The 16,697-nt window shown below is 44.9% G+C and overlaps 1 protein-coding gene across 1 annotated transcript in view; it reads left to right on the top strand.

Moving 5' to 3' along the window:
* The first annotated feature begins 9,375 nt into the window (after positions 1-9,375).
* Positions 9,376-16,697, top strand: part of LOC102462429 (mitogen-activated protein kinase 11) — a 60,548-nt gene continuing 53,226 nt past the window's right edge. Inside the window, exon 1 of the mRNA XM_075928230.2 lies at positions 9,376-9,643. Coding sequence (XP_075784345.1) covers positions 9,531-9,643 — 113 coding nt within the window. The 5' untranslated portion in view covers positions 9,376-9,530. The remainder of the gene's footprint in view (positions 9,644-16,697) is intronic.

Here is a 16,697-nt window from a genome sequence, read left to right as displayed (position 1 = left end):
TCCAGGATGTGTCTCCAGTTTCTTCTGTATCTAACATACATGACTAATTTGTAATAAGACAGCATGTTGTCAGACTGGAAAAGTGGACCTTGAACCATATTTAATGTTACCAACTAGAGATTTGGCAGGAAACAGGAAGTCATTATGTTGGAATTGCTGGATAGAGCTACCACCTTGAGGGAATATGAAAACATATTTTGAAATTCAATAACAAAGATATACAGACTATTGCAAAACAAAACAAAAAAATGCAGACTCCTAAGTTAACGCAACTTAATGACTGAGCACTTAGATTAAAGAAATTCCATGGGATTTCTGTCCTGCTGCCCATATGTAGTTTTTCTACTATTTTATATGATGATACATTTGTTAAAATTATATATGTACATATGGTCTCTGAGGGTGCATCTATACTGCACCCATAGCTCAAAATAAGCTACACAATTTTAGCTATGCATATTGCATAACTTATTTCAAGTCCATTTTGAAATAGCTTATTTCAAAATTTGACGCTGTCTACATAGCACTTATTTTGAAATAAATTGCTATTCCAAAATGTCCCATACTCCTGATGGAATGAAGTTTACAGGGACTTCAGAACAGCAAGCCTGTTATATTTTGAAATAATGGGTGCACTCAAAAGACACAGGATAGCTATTTCAGGATATCTCCGGTATCCCAAAATAGAGCAGCAGTGTAGACATAACCTGAAATGTCAAGCTCTACAAATAAGGTCATATTGTAGCTAAGCTACCATGATAATATAACCAATACATTGTGGGTTTGTAGAATATTCCATTCTCGGATCTAAAATAGCATTTTAAATATTTAAGAAATAAAACCTTACTATTTTAGAGGGGGATGAGATCTTCCCATCTGAATTTTTTCTCATGAAAAATTAAACTTTCACTAAATCTTGGAGGAAAATCTTCTCTCTTTCCCCCCACCCATCACAAAATTATTCCTAGCCTCTGCAGCTCCCACACTCCTGGGGCAACTGCCAGACTACACCCTTCCTCTACAGAAAGATGTACCCCACAAATGGGAGTATTAGTGACTGTGCAGCTTCTGCATGCCCAGGAGCTCTGGCAAGAACTCTGTCTCTGCAAGGCAGCATGTTTGCTGGGGTTCTCCCTGTGCTTCCAGGCTGGGTGATTCTCCAGCAGGCTGAGCTGGCTAGTGAGTTCCCTTGTTCCCCAGCTGGCTTCCAGTTGTGCAGCCAAGGAGCTGGGTTCTCCAGCTTCCAGGACTCCCCAGTTCTTAGGACTCCCTGGCTCTGTTGCTGGCTGGCTGACTCCTCAGACTACCTAGCTCCTGGGCTGCTTGGAGATTGGCTACTTGCCTGCTCACCAGATAAGCAACCATGGAGCCTTGTGAGCCAGATACTTGTGCATCTATCCATCATGCAGGCAGTTGGCAAGCTGAAACGCTTCCTTGTCAGTAATCTTAAAGCAGTATTTTTCCAGGCTTGGGTTTCTTGTTTTTGTTTAGTTTCAATTTGGAATGAAAAAAATTCAAAATTTCAAAATGTTTTATGGAAAGAAAGATCATATTCTCCACAGCTCTACTTACTACACTTCCGCAAAGGTGTGCCTATACAGAAGTGTTACTTCGGAATAACTATTGTTATTGTGAAATAACATAGTCCGTGACTACACAGCAAGCGGTTATTTCGACATAATGTTGAAATAGTGTCGAGCTGGACGAATTCTTACTCCTACTCCTGTAACCCTCCTTTTACAAGGAGTAAGGGAAGTCACAGGAAGAATGCTCTATCTGGGTATGTCTACGCTAGCCCCCTGGTTCGAACTAGGGAGGCTAATGTAGGCATTCGAACTTGCAAATGAGGCCCGGAATTTAAATATCCTGGGCTTCATTTGCATGTTCCCAGGCGGGCGCCATTTTTAAATCCCCTTAGTTCGAACTGACTGCCCGCGGCTACACGCAGCAGTCAGAAGTTAATCCGAACTAAGTCCTTAGTTCAGATTAACTGTTACCCCTCATTGCAGTTAAGGACTTAGTTCGGATTAACTTCTGACTGCCGCGTGCGGGCAGTCAGTTCGAACTAAGGAGATTTAAAAATGGCGCCCTCCCGGGAACATACAAATGAAGCTCGGGATATTTAAATCCTGGGCTTCATTTGCAAGTTCGAATGCCTATATTAGCCACCCTAGTTCGAACTAGGGGGCTAGTGTAGACATACCTCTCAGACTTCCTGCTGTGTAGACAGCGCCAAAAGCCAAAATGAGCCATTTTGACTTAAGCTACGCAGTTGATGTAGCTGAAGTAATGCAGCTTATTTTGGCTTTAGCCCTGCTGTGAAAATGTGCCCCAAGAGAGCTTGGGGTGGGCTGGGGGTTAAATACAGTTATTTCCTTGGATGTGGAAACATCTGCTAATTGATATATCCAACTTCTCAAGCAAATGTGTCAGAGCTGTAATCAGAACAAAAAAGGATTCATTCTGAAATCATGCTGATTGTAAGAGGCAAATCCCTTGATTTTGATGGAGTTTACAAGGATGTAGCAGAGTTGAAGTATATCTCTGATCTGCTGCTGTCACACCTGCATTCTCAAAAAATGACACTGAATTCAAGTGCTACAATTCCATTTTCTGCCAAGAGATGCCTTCTTTTTGGTATTCAACCAGCATTCATTCCTCCTTTTGAGTTTGCATGTTTATTATGAATACGAATGTTGCAACCATTAAGTCACATTAAATATTAAAATAGTGATTTGTAAGTTGAAAACAACCATTAAAGCTTGAGAGAAAAGAAATGAGGGACTAACGGAGTTGTAATGTGGGCTTTTACCAATATATCAGAGGGGGAAAAAAGAGGGAAATACTCTTTCTCTAGCAGACTATGGTTGGGATGGTTCTTATACTAAATGGCCCTTCACCATTAATTTAGTGGCTTTACACGTGCCCACTATCTGCACTGGGTGCCTGTGAGTTTCCAAAATAAGCTGAATGTGTGGGTTTCACATATGAGGCTGTGATGTTGCAAAGATTCACATTCACACACATGCTTAACTTTAAACATGTACGAAACTCCAGGAGTGGGGCCCATATTTCTAAAGAGCTTGGGACTTGCCTGTCTGAGAAAATGCCACTCTTCTTTTGCCATATGACCACAGCTGAGTTCAGCAGAGATGCTTGACCTCCTTCAACATAAAATAAGTGCTGCTGGCTGGATTTTCTTTGTCAGGGCCCATTGTCTTTTTAATTTGCTCCTCATCTTTCAAAAACAGTCCAAATTTGCTGCCATCAAAGTCTCCAGATTCCTATGTGGCTATTTACTGACTAGACCGTGGCTGTTCCCCTGGATTTAACATATCAGGATTTTGGTTTCCTCAAATCTTACTTTAAAAAATGAATGAAAATAGTGGGATAGAAATATTCTCAGTTTGATAGACAAGTAAAATCATAAATGTCAACATAATCAATTAGAGGAAAGCATTTATTGGGGTACTGCAAAGATCAGTATTGAGTATTCATTAATTATCTGTAACAGAACATCAGATAAGCAGTATAGAAATTAAATTAGTCAGATACTGTGGTGAGTTCAATATAAATACCTTGACAGAAGCACAGAGTAAATATTACACTGAGAGGGATTGTAATTACTAACGAGACAGAAAAATGATACAAAGGAACCTCTGGATAATTAGAAACACAGTAACAAGAGTAGATTCAGTTAGGAAAATTGAAAAAAAATCTACATATGGTGAAAAATGATCCAGCATTCAATGGGTGGAAGAAACTCATAAGGCAATAATTCTGAAAGAAACTCAAGTGCATAGAACCTGCAAATGAGATCTCTGTTTGCAATTTTCTACTGAAAAGATTTTAGTCAGCATACTTAGAAAAATCACATCACAGACTGGGGAAGTGATCATTGTTTTCTCCATAACTCTGGTGTGACTCCACTGGGATTTTTATTAGAAACCCAGAAGGTGATACTGGGAAAAATAAGCTCATAGAATCATAGGGCTAGAAGAAACCTCAGGAGATCATTAAGTCCAACCCCCTGCCCAAAGCAGGGCCAATCCTAACTAAATCATCCTCGCCAGGGCTTTGTCAAGCCTGGACTTAAAAATCTCTAAGGATGGAGATTCCACCTCCTCTACAGGTAACCCATTCCAGTGCTTCACCACCCTCCTAGTGAAATAGTTTTTCCTAATATCCAACCTAGACCTCCCCCAGTGTAACTTAAGACCACTGTTCCTTGTTCTGCCATCCATCACTACTGAGAAAAGCCTCTCTTCGTCCTCTTTGGAACCTCCCTTCAGGAAGTTGAATGCTACTATCAAATCCTCCCTCACTTTTCTCACTTTTCTCATCTGCAGACTAAATAAGTCCAAAATCCCTCAGACCCTCATGTGCTCCAGACTCCTAATCATTTTGGTTGCCCTCTGTTGGACCCTCTCCGATGCGTCCACATCTTTTCTATTCTGGGGTGCCCAGAACTGGACGCAATACTCCAGATGTGGCCTCACCAGTGCCGATTAAAGGGAAATAATCACTTCTCTAGATCTGCTGGCAATGCTCCTCCTAATGCAACCTAATGTGTCATTAGCCTTCTTGGCTACAAGGGCACACTGTTGACTCATATCCAGTTTCTCATCCACTGTAATCTCCAGGTTCTTTTTGCCAAACTGCTGCTTAGCTAGTAGGTCCCCATCCTGTAACAATGCTTGGGATTCTTCCATCCCAAGTGCAGCACTCTGCACTTGTCCTTGTTGAACCTCATCAGATTTCTTTTTGGACCAATCCTCCAATTTGTCTAGGTCATTCTGGACCTTATGCCTACCCTCCAACATATCTACCCTCTCACCCTAGCTTAGTGTCATCTGCAAACTTGCTGATGGTGCAATCCATCCCCTCAGCCAGGTCATTAATAAAGATGTTGAACAAAACTGGCTCTAGAACCAGTCCTTGGGGCACTCTGCTTGAAACTGACTACCAACCAGCCATTGAGCCGTTGATCACTACCCGTTGGACCCAACAATCTAGCCAGTTTTCTATCCACCTAACAGTCCGTTTATTGAATCCATGCTTCCTTAACTTGCTGGCAAGAATATTGTGGGAAACCCTTTCAAAAGCTTTGCTAAAGTCAAGCTATATCACATCTACCGACTTCCCTATTTCCACAGAGCCAGTTACCTCATCAGAGAAGCTAATCAGGTTGGTCAGACATGACTTGCCCTTTTTGAATCCATGTTGACCATTCCTGATCACTTTTCCTCTTCCAAGTGCCTCAAAATGGATTCCTTGAGAATCCCCTCCATGATTTTTCCTGGGACTGAGCTGAGGCTGACTGATGTATAGTTTCTTGGATTGCCCTTCTTCCCTTTTATAAAATGGGTACTGCATTTGCCTTTTTCCAGTTGTATGGGACCTCTCCCAATCTCCATGAATTTTCAAAGCTAATGGCCAAAGGCTCTGCAATGACATTCCCTGAGTACCCTCAAATGCATTAAATTTGGACCCATGGATTTGTGTATGTCTAGTTTTTCTAAATAGTTCTTAACCTGTTCTTTCTCCACCGAGGGCTGTCTACCTTCTTCCCAAAATGAAGTACTCTGGCATCTGGCCTTGTCTGTGGAGACAGAGGCAAAAAAAAAAAAAAAAAAAAGCATTGACTACTGTTTTTCCCATATCATCTGTCACTGGGTTACTTCCCTCATGTAGTAAAGAAGGGCACCACACCTTCCCTGATTACCCTCGTATGGCTAGCATGCCTGTAGAAACCCTTCTTGTTACCCTTCACATCCTTTGCTAGTTGCTATTTGCAATGCCAATTACGCTTTCACCTTCCTGATTGCTCTCCTGCATTCTCGAGCAATATATTTATACCTCTCCCTACTCACCTATCCAAATTTCCACTTCTTGTAAGTTTCCTTTTAGTGTTTAAGCTCGCCAAGGATTTCCCTGGTAAGTCACCCTGGTCGCCTACCATATTTACTTTTCTTACTGCGCATTGGGATTGTTTATTCCTGTGCGTGTGGTAATTAGGGTTGCCAGATGTCTGGTTTTGAACCAGACAATTCAGTATTTTCGCCTCCTGTCCAGTAAGAAAATGCAGAAAATACCAGACCCCTAAAATGTCTGGTACTTTCTCATTTTTTCCCAGCCAGGAGGCAAAAATCCCAGGCTGTCTGGCTTAAGACAGAGGCAGCCTGGCAACCCTAGTGCTTACCAGGTTTCGCAGGGGAGCTGTCTGGCCCCGCGCAGGGAGGCAAGATGGCGGGCGGCTGCCAGAAGCCTGTTAAGGCCAAAAAGTCTCATCACCTGTTTTTTAAAAAAGTGATGAGGAGTCCTGTGGCACCTTATAGACTAACTGAAGTGTAGGAGCATAAGCTTTCGTGGGCAAAGACCCACTTCGTCAGATGCATGTAGTGGAAATTTCAAGAGGCAGGTATAAATATGCAGGCCAGGATCAGGCTGGAGATGACGAGGTGGATCCAATCAAGGAGGATGAGGCCCACTTCTAGCAGCTGATCTGGAGGTGTGAATTCCAAGAGAGCAGAAGCTGCTTTTGTAGTTAGTGAGCCATTCACAGTCTTTGTTTAATCCAGAGTTGATTGTGTCAAACTTAAAGATGAACTGTAGCTCAGCAGTTTCTCTTTGAAGTCTGGTCCTGAAGTTTTTTTGCTGCAGGATGGCTACTTTTAGATCTGCAATTGTGTGTCCAGAGAGATTGAAGTGTTCCCCTACAGGTTTTTGTATGTTGCCATTCCTAATATCAGATTTGTGTCCATTGATTCTTTTACGTAGGGCCTGTCCAGTTTGGCCGATGTATATAGCAGTGGGGCATTGTTGGCACATGATGGCATATATTACATTGGTAGATGTGCAGGAGAATGTACCAGTGACAGTACGGCTGATCTGGTTAGGTCCTGTGATGGTGTTGCTGGTGTATATATGTGGGCAGAGTTGGCACCGAGGTTTGTTGCAAGGATTGGTTCCTGAGTTTGAGTTATTATGGTGCGGTGTGTAGTTGCTGGTGAGAATATGCTTCAGGTTGGCGGGTTGTCTGTGGGCAAGGACCGGCCTACCTCCCAAGGCCTGTGAAAGCGAGGGATCATTGTCCAGGATGGGTTGTAGATCACTAATGATGCGTGGGAGAGGTTTTAGCTGGGGACTGTAGGTGACTGTTTTTTTAAGGGGCCACACTGGGTTTTTTTGGGAGGGGGGAGTTTTATGGTTTTTTTTTTTTGTTTTTTTTTGATTAACAACTCTTGGGGTCTTTTTTTTTTTTGTTCGGTATTTTTTCAGAAACCATCTGGCAACCCTATTTGTAATGCACCCCCAGGTTCCTTACTGGGCATTCTTAGCACTTCAATTCACCATGCATCCAGGAGAGGGCTCCATGATTCCTCTAGCACAGGAAAGAAACTCAGCTTGAGGGGATGAAACTCTGCAGGGAGGTGGAGACGCTTTGTGAAAGGAGGAGCAGCAGGTTTGAGATAAGGATGTTAAGTATCGGGTAACTGACTAATTGAATGATGCATTTTCACATCAACTCGTTGATTAGTTGATAGGGTGCCTCCACCTCTGAAGTGTGGCAACAGCCTTAAGGCTTTGCTACACTTCAAAGGATTCCCCCACTGACCCTGGGCTCCATGCGTTACTGCCACTTTGAAATGCTGTGAGGAGCCTGACGCTGGGCTCCCGGCAGCATTCAAAGCGGCAGTGCAGCATGAAGCCCGGGATCAGCTGGAGCAACTGATCCTGGGCTCCACGTGGCATTTCAAATCAGCAGTGCCTCACGGAGCCTGGGGTCAACTGGGGAGTCCCCAGCTGATCCTGGGCTCCATAAAGCGCTGCTGCTTTGAAATACCGTGAGAGGCCTGATGCCCGATGCCCACGGCATTCAAAGCAGCAGTGCCACACAGAGTCTGAGGTCAATCCCCAGCTGACCCCGGGCTTCATGTGGTGCTGCCGCTTTGAAGTACCTGCCTCTCCCCCCCCCCCCTTGCTGCTTCTATCTGATAGATGCAGCGAGCAAGCGGGGGGGGGGGGGGAGAATGACTAGTCAACTATCCTATTGGCTATCCAAAAGGCATTTGCTTATTGAATAGTTGACACGTCATTCACATCCCTAATGTGAGATAGCAGAGAGGGAGCAGGCTAGGAAGGGATGGCTGAATATCAGGAAGACTGGGAGCCAGGGCCTAGGAGTAGGATACAGGCTTATCCTATTGGTGCCAGGAGGCACCTGGACTTTGTTACCTTCACATCCCTTGTTTAGATTGCCTTGCCCCAGTTGGTTGGATTGATAACTGCTGTGTTTATCTTTGTCTGTTTGTTTGTTGAAACTGTTAATCAAGTGTCCCCAGTGCTATTTCTCACAGTGGTAGTGAAACAAAATAGAGGTGTCATACAAAATAGAGGTGGTTTTGGATGGGGAAGGGGAAATCAACTAAAAGCCAGAACCCAAAGCCCACAGGGCTTGGAGTACCTACAAAACTTGCTTTCCAGATAGAGCGATGCCCACCCAGTGACTGATGCACCACTACACACACTGACACCGTGCAGTGGGGTTGGTGACAGTGTGGTGAAACAGAATTCAGGGCAGAGCAACAAAGCGATCTGGGAAATGGAAGATTCATAAGGGGACTTATGAAGAAAGATTAAATATATATTTGGGTAAGCAGCACAAGGGGCTATAAGAAATAATGAGAAGTAACTGTGGGGGTAAATATAGGGTGAATATTTCTGTATTGCTAACTTGCCTTCAAAAATCACGAGATTGGCTTAAAAACACAAGATGGTAAAAATAAACAGGGTTCTTTTTATTTGTTTTCTGGTTTTTGAGCCTTTAGGGGTTGTGTTTGTTAAGCTTTTCATTTTAACCCTGAGTTCTTCTGTAAATGCTAGCTGACAGTCAAAATAATCAAGGGAGGCTGGGGCTTCAAGAAAAATACTACCTATTCATCATGAGATTCACCAGAAAAATTACTAACGCTGGCAAGAAGGTAAAACAGCCTGGTAGCCAGATCCGTGAGGTAGGGAGCTTCCTGCCGTATCAGTACATTTACATTACATTCAATAATAGAATAGAACCCGCGAACAGCTGCTTTGGCAAAACTGGGTGACCAGGTAGGTCCGCCTTTTCTCTCTGCGCTCTCTGCTGAATTGGAAGAGGCGGGGCAGGGGATGCCCTGATTCTTCCAGGCTCCGGCAGATAGTCTGAGCTCTGCCGGGTTCCCCTCCGCCCCCACGCTCCCAGCCTTCTGGTCTGTTGTTGTCCGCTGTGTTCATGAACCAGGGCCTGCCCCGCCCCGCCCCTTGCTGTGACTCTGTGTGTGCAGCGACATTGGCCCTGGGCTCGCATTTCTGGCTACCTTTCTACGTGCCCCTCCTCCTTTCTCCCCTCCTCTTGCCGCTTACCCCTCCCTCTGCCCCTCCCCGGTCCCTCCTCCCTGCCCCCCGCCGGCGGTGCCCGCCCGGCGCTTTCCAGCTGGAGCGCTCTGGCGGCTGAGCTGGTGCTGCTGCTGCGGCGGCGGCTGGTGCTGCGCACAATGTCCGCGCGAGGCGGCTTCTACAAGCAGGAATTGAACAAGACGGTGTGGGAGGTTCCCCAGCGCTACCAGAACCTGACCCCGGTGGGCTCCGGAGCCTACGGCTCCGTGTGGTAAGTGCGCGCCGCGGGAGAGCTCGGGCCCCTGCCGGGGAGACAGCTCCGGGCTCCCGCCCCGGCCAGCGAGAATTGCCCTGCTCGCCTAGTGGCTGGGCGCAAACAACTCGCGGGAGCCCCTTTGCACGGCGGGTCGCTAGGCCTGGGTTGGTATCGGCGAGCCCGGGGTGGGCGTGTTTGTGAAACGCCCAGGATGCGGGGAGGGGGGGAAGGACTCTGTCAATGGGCTGCTCTGTGTGGTCGATGCGGGGTAGTCAAGCGGGGCTGGAGCAGTTTGTGCAGCGGGGCTGCTGAGGGCCATTGATCCAAACTCTAATCCTTGGGTATGATGGAAACCACTTCAAGCCAGGAAGCGCGGCAGCAATTCCAGCGCCCCTAGTTAAGCACCTCTGGCCCATAGGGTCTTTATATGAGTATCTGCTATGGACCCAATAATGCTATAGGCTTGCTCTTCCTCTCTGTACGATGCACAGGGGGTTGCTCTGTGTGTGACTTCCTCTTCCCCGCCCCCACTAGGGTTAGGAAGGGAGAGGAGAGCTGGGGTTGAGCGCTCACAGTAATGTTGAGCTCTGGAATTCCTCATGGGTTGCTAAGGGTAACCTGGGTCATTCCTTCTGCTGAAAAGAGGCTTCCCCTCTTTTCCCCTGTGGATTTAAGACCTTCCTGATTGCTGAGCAGCATGCATGAATTAAAGTTTGCTAGGATGATTCTTTTATTCACACTGCAATTGAGGGGAGGGCAAATCTGGTGCATTCATTTTAGGGGGTGGAAGTAAAGGTGACTGGTGCTATCTTTCAAACAACTTAATATTGCTCTCTTTAAATAAAACTTTAGGTGAGTAAATCACCGGATCCACTGTTTTCCCCCTTCAGTAGCCTTCTCACTAGTTGATATAACACTGTTGCATCACCTGAAACCTTCACCTAAAATACCTCAAGGCTCATTTAAAACTGTTTCTAGGTGCAGGGAGACAATGACGAGTTTGTTTACAGAGTCTATTCATCTGTCAAAGAATCCTTCATGTTATGTGCACATGTAGCTGAATTAAAATTGCAACACTGCCAAGGATCTTGCAGAGTCATTGTCTCTGTGAATCAGAAATAAAACCTGGCTGTTTCTTTAGAATGAGGCAGAAAAAACTAAGTGTGTTAGAGCTCAGAGATCATTTTCATGAATAGCAAAGTTCTTGTTAATGTTATGAAAAACTTCACTGTATTTTGTCATGCCTGTTTCAGGGATACTTTGTGACCCATTGTCTTGCCTGCAATTCACTTGCTCCATATTTGTGTCCATCAGGGATACTTTGTGACCCATTGTCTTGCCTGCAATTCACTTGCTCCATATTTGTGTCTAAATAATACCTGTACTCACATTTCTCTGAGTTATGTGATTTTTGACAAACAGATTAATCAGAGGGCCAGCACAAAAGTGGAGAACAAAGAAATAAATAGAATGATATATAATGTTAAACATTATTTGAGGTGACTAGTATGATATATGGAAAAGCACACAGGGATCAAATTCTGCTCTGATTTATACCCCAGATAGCCTCATTTGGCCAGATTCAGTTGTTGGATGACTATATGTACATTTGTAAAGCAGAGTTAGAAATAAAAGGTGGGGGAGATCAGATGGTTTTGTGCTGGTATTGCTCAAAATGGGCTTGGTATAAAACAAATGATTTGCAGCTCCTTTTGCTAGGTATTTATTTAAATGCTTGGATGTTGTACTGGATTGAAAATTCAATCTGTGACCCACAGAGATTAGTCTCCACTCTGAAGAAACATTACAAAGCATATAGTTTCAGAAGGGTAGTCATGTTAGTCTGTAACTGAAAAAACAACGAATAGTCCTGTAGCACCTCAGAGACTAACACGAATATAGATGCTTCAGGGGGTAGCCAAGTTAGTCTATTACAGAAAAAAAACAAAAAGTGGTCTGGTAGCACTTTGTAGACTAACAAAACATGTAGATGGTATCATGAGCTTTCATGGGCACAGCCCACTTCTTCCGATAACTGGAGTTAAGGGGTCCAGGGTACAAATAAACAGCAGAGAAAGAGAGGGGATGGGAAGGGAAAGAGAAGGAAAAAAACGGGGAAAATATTGTCAATTAGTGTGTGTCTGTTAAACGAGTCTAATAGAGTGGGCTCTAAGTACCCAGTGCTTAGCATTTTATGTCATGAGGGTGTAGAATATAGCGGCTTATCCAGATCAGGCCTTGATTTGTTCAGGCCTTGATTCCAGGTGTCAAACTTGTAAATGAAACCAAGTTTTACAGCTTCTCTCTCAAGTTGGGTTTTTAAATTGCTTTGTAATAATATAGTCACTTTTAGATCCATTAGTGAGTGCCTGGGCAAGTTAAAATGTTCCCCAACAGGTTTCTGTGTGTTACCATTTCTAATATCTGATTTGTGTCCATTAATCCTTTGTTGTAGAAACTTTCCAGTTTGGCCAATATACATGGCAGAGGGGCATTGCTGGCACTTGATGGCATCGATCACATTGGTGGGTGTGCAGTTATATGAGCCTCTGATGTGGTGGCTTATGTGGTGATGTCACTTGCATAGATGTTTGGACAGAATTAGTATCGGATTGATTGTAGGGGTGGGTTCCTGGATGAGTATGGTAGTGATGTGCTGCGTGGTTGCTGGAAAGAATATGAGGTTAGTGGGTTGTCTGTAGGCGAGGATTGGCCTGTCCCTCCAAGGCCTGTGAGAGTGAAGGGGTCATTTTCCAGGACAGGTTGTAGGTTGTTAATAATGTACTGGAAGGGTTTAAGTTGGTGAGAGTAGGTTCAGTGGTGTTCTGATGTTTTCTTTGTTGGGCCTATCTTGAAGAAGCTGATGTCTGGGTACTCGTCTGACTCTGTCAGTCTGTTTTTTCAATTCCCCAGATGGGTATTTAAGTTTTAAGAATGCTTGATATAGATCCTGTAGGTGTTTGTCTCTATCTCTGGGACTGCAGCAAATCCAGTTGTATCTTAAGGCCTGGCTGTAAACAATTGATTGGGGAATATGTCATGGATGGAAGCTAGAGGCATGTAGACAAATGTAGCAGTCGGTAAGTTTCTGGTGTAAGGTGGTGGAAATGTGGCTGTCGTGTAATTGTACTGTAGTGTCAAGGAAGAGGATCTCTTTTGTGGATTGGTCTAGGCTAAGGTTGATGGTGGGGGTGAAATCTCTGTGGAATTCAAGGTTTCATTCCCATGGGTCCATATGATGAAAATGTCAATGTAGCATAAGCAGAGTACAGGTGCTAGGGGGCAAGAGCTGAGGAAACGTTGTTCGAGGTCAGCCATAAAGATGTTGGCATATTGTGGGGCCATGCGGGTGCCCGTAACTGTGTTGCTGACTTGAAGATATTAGTCCCCAAATTGAAAATAGTTGTGGGTGAGGACAAAGTCACAGAGCACTGTAACTAGGTGTTCAGTGTTGTCATCAGGTATAGTGTTCTTGATGGTCAATAATCCATCATCGTGTGAAATGTGGTTATAAAGAGCTTCTACATCTATGATGACTAGCATGGTGTTTTCAGGAAGATTACTGATGTTATATAGTTTACTCAGGAAGTCGGTGGTGTCTCAAAGGTAGGTAGGAGTAAGGATGCTAAGGACTAGGAGTTGACTAGTTGCTCCCCCTCTCCCCCTTTTCTGCCTCTATTACGTAGAAGCAACAAAGGAGAGGGAGAGGGGATACTTCAAAGCAGCAGTGCTGCATGGAGCCTGGGATCATCTGGGGAGCCCCTAGCTGACCCTGGTCTGTGTGTGGCATTTCCGCGGAATCCGGAGTTAGCTGGGGAGTCCCCAGCTGATCCCGGGCTCTGTGCCATGCTGCCGCTTTGAAACCGTGCCGCTTTCCCACTGTGGACTCTTGTACATTTCATAGTCGGGCAGCCCAGGGTCAGTGGGAAGTCCTGCTGACTCTGGGCTCCACTGGGACGCTTCCTCTTTGAAATGCACAAGAGCTCCTGCTGTAAGTGTGCCAGTGCCTGAGATGATGGGTCATCTGGGATTTGCAGGTTTGTGGATATTGGGTAGCAGATAGAAAACTCTTGGTCAGGGATTTGGGAGGGTGTTTGTGTAGATTTTGTCCTGAGTTGTAGCAGGAAGTTTCATGAGCAGGTGGTTTAGGGTTTGGGGTTTTTGGAATTCTTTAGTGGGATCAGAGGAGAGAAGCCTGTAGAGTCTGGTGTTGGTGAGTTGTCTGGCAGCCTCTTGTTCATAATCTGTTCTGTTCATAATAATCACAGCACCCCCTTTGTCAGCCTCTTTGATTATAATGTTAGAATTGTTTTTGAGGCAGTGTATAGCAATGCATTCTGCATGGCTGAGGTTATATGTTACATGATGTTGTTTACTGACAACGTCAGCCCGTGCATGTTTGTGGAAGAAATCGCTGTAGAAGTGAAGACTCTCGTTATAACTCTCAGGAGGGATCCACCAAGAGGCCTTCCTCTTGTGGGGTTGGCGGGTAGGAACTGGAGGGTCAGCGTGTTGTTCATTGTGTGTTGGAAATATTCCATAAGACAGTGGCGGTGAAAATGAGCTTCCAGATCTCCACAGAACTGAATCATATTTGTGGTGGAACAGAGAGAGAGTCCCCGAGATAGGATAGATTCTTCAACCAGGCTAACAGTGTGGTTGGTTAGGTTGACAATGTTGCTCAGTGAGTTGGGGTCCCAGAATTGAAATACAGTAAACTTCCGATAATCCGGCACCTTTAGGACCCAGGGGGTGCCGGATTATCAGATATGCCGGACTGTTGGAAGGGGGGATATGAAGGGTCTGGGGTGGGGTGGGGTGGGATGCCACCCCAGACCCCTCATAGCCCCCCCTTCCGATAGTCCAGCTCTGCCCCAGGCATCCCCAATTCAGCAGCTGCTGGTCAGTTTCAGCAGCGGTTGAATCGGGGACGCCTAGGGCAGAGAAGCTGGTGAGCTGCCGGGTTGGTTCCATAGCGCTGCTCCTCGGCGCTGCGGGACCAACCCAGCAGCACCCCAGCTGCTCTACCCCCAGCTTCCCCTATTCAGCTGCTGGTCAGTTTCAGCAGTGGCTGAATCGGGGAAGCTGGGCGCAGAGCAGCTCCAATTGTCCGGCAGCCGGAGCACTTCTGGGTTCCTGATGGTGCCGGACCATCAGGAGTGCCAGAGCATTGGATGCCGGACCAAAGGAGTTTTACTGTATTCTGAGGCATATAGGAGTTTGGATAGTTTATTGTCCTTTATCTTCTGATGGGAGGTGAAGCATATAGAAATCCAACATTTTGGTGTAGGGTTGCCATTGGACTTCAGAGTGTACGAGCACTGCACAAAGAACTTCTGTGGAGGCTTTATCCCAGGCCTTGCACCCCTATGTTGTGTTTTCACCAGATAACTCTGCATGTGTAGGCTGCACAGTCTTCCTTAGCTGAGCACTTTGTATGGATGAACCTTCACCTATTCAAATCAGTGGATGCTCTATTGTCAACTTGGTTATGTGCAAGATCAGGTCCTTTAAGCTTAGTGTAAAAGGAAACAAATGAGATATGGTGTATGCGGGTTCCATAAGTTTCAAAGGGTCATAACTTACTCAGATCAAACCAAATTTCACTATAATACTCCACAGCATTTCTTCTCACTTAGGTCTATTTACATGATACCAAATATCTACTTTCAGTGCCCAGCCATTTATCGTGGAGAGCTGGTTTTGTTTACATTTTTAAAAGGGTGCAAGGATTTTTATATAATGGAAACGTTGTTTTAAATTATTTAGTTTTAAACCTATCCCAACATTTGTTTGACATATTAGTCCAGAAAGTGAATATTTCAGGAAGCTATATGTAGCAAATAACGAGATTAAAATAGAAACTATTATGCAGCTTTAAACTATGATTACTTTTGATATAGTACAAATAAATTATCAGAGTAACTAACATAGCGATGTTAAATTTAGCTTTATCGACTAGTTGATAGAAATTCCATCGACTAGTCGATAAGTGGGGGAGCCACAGTGGGGTTAGCTCCTGGCCCCGGGAGCTAATCTTGCTGCTGCTCTGCTTTTTAAAAGTATAAGAGCCAGCAGGTTCTTAATGCATTTAAAAGACTGATGCGTAGTGCTGGGGACCGAGCATGAGCTGGGACAGCTGATTCCCGGTTCGTGCCAGGTCCCCCCACTATGCTTCTTCTTTTTAAATGTATTAAGAGCTTGCCTCTTTTTTCATTTAAAAAGCGGAGGTGCAGCATCTGAGATTTTGGTGTGAGCTGGGAATTAGCTGATTCACGGCTCATGCCTAGTCCCCGCTACCCCTCTGCCTCTCCTGCCCCCTGTGGAGACAGTGCTGGGGGGGATTGGTTTTTAAGCCAGCTTCCCCAGCAGCAGGGGATAGAGGCAGCAAGGGGGCGAGAGAAGTGACTAGTCGAGGGACTAGTCAGTTACATCCCTACTCTGACACCAATATCATGCATTTTAGCATCCTCGATACAGATCTTTTCCTGGAAGAAATTCATATACATTAAACATCTAGGGTTAAATCCCAACTTCTCAGTGGCAAAACTTCCACTGACTTCAGTGGAGCTAAGATTTAATCCCTACTCAGTGAGTTTTTAAAAAAAAAATTGATTTAAACACATTTTCTTTTTCTTTTCTTTTTTTAATCCCCTTTGCTTCCTCCCTGTGTTTCAGAGAATTTTGTACTATCCGATCATTTGGATGGTAAAGACATGCACTGAAATGAATGGCGAGGTGTATTGCCATCTTGTTTCTGTTCTAGGATCAATATAATAAAATTGGACTGTGTCATGATTACAGGGCAAGCTTTGTTTTCAGTCATTTTTATCCCATTTGAGTGTACTTCTCAACTCACTGGCCTCAACTCTAAGTGGCTGGGTGTGATACAGTCAGTTGTCACCCGTGGCGTCTCCTGTGGACTGCTGGCCAACTTCTAAACAAGACACAAAATCCCAATGAACCCTTTCTGGTGTATGAAAGAGTCCAATAAATAAGCAATCTATTTGCCCTCTATAGGATCTTCAGCACCAGCTCTGGCCCCTTTAAATTCAGCATGTTGTGCAGG

Source organism: Pelodiscus sinensis, chromosome 1 (assembly GCF_052426305.1).
Source record: "Pelodiscus sinensis isolate ZL-2025 chromosome 1, ASM5242630v1, whole genome shotgun sequence".
NCBI classification, from domain to species: domain Eukaryota; kingdom Metazoa; phylum Chordata; order Testudines; family Trionychidae; genus Pelodiscus; species Pelodiscus sinensis.
The sequence above is the reverse complement of the archived record's forward strand: the minus strand, read 5'-3'. Positions and strand labels throughout refer to the sequence as shown.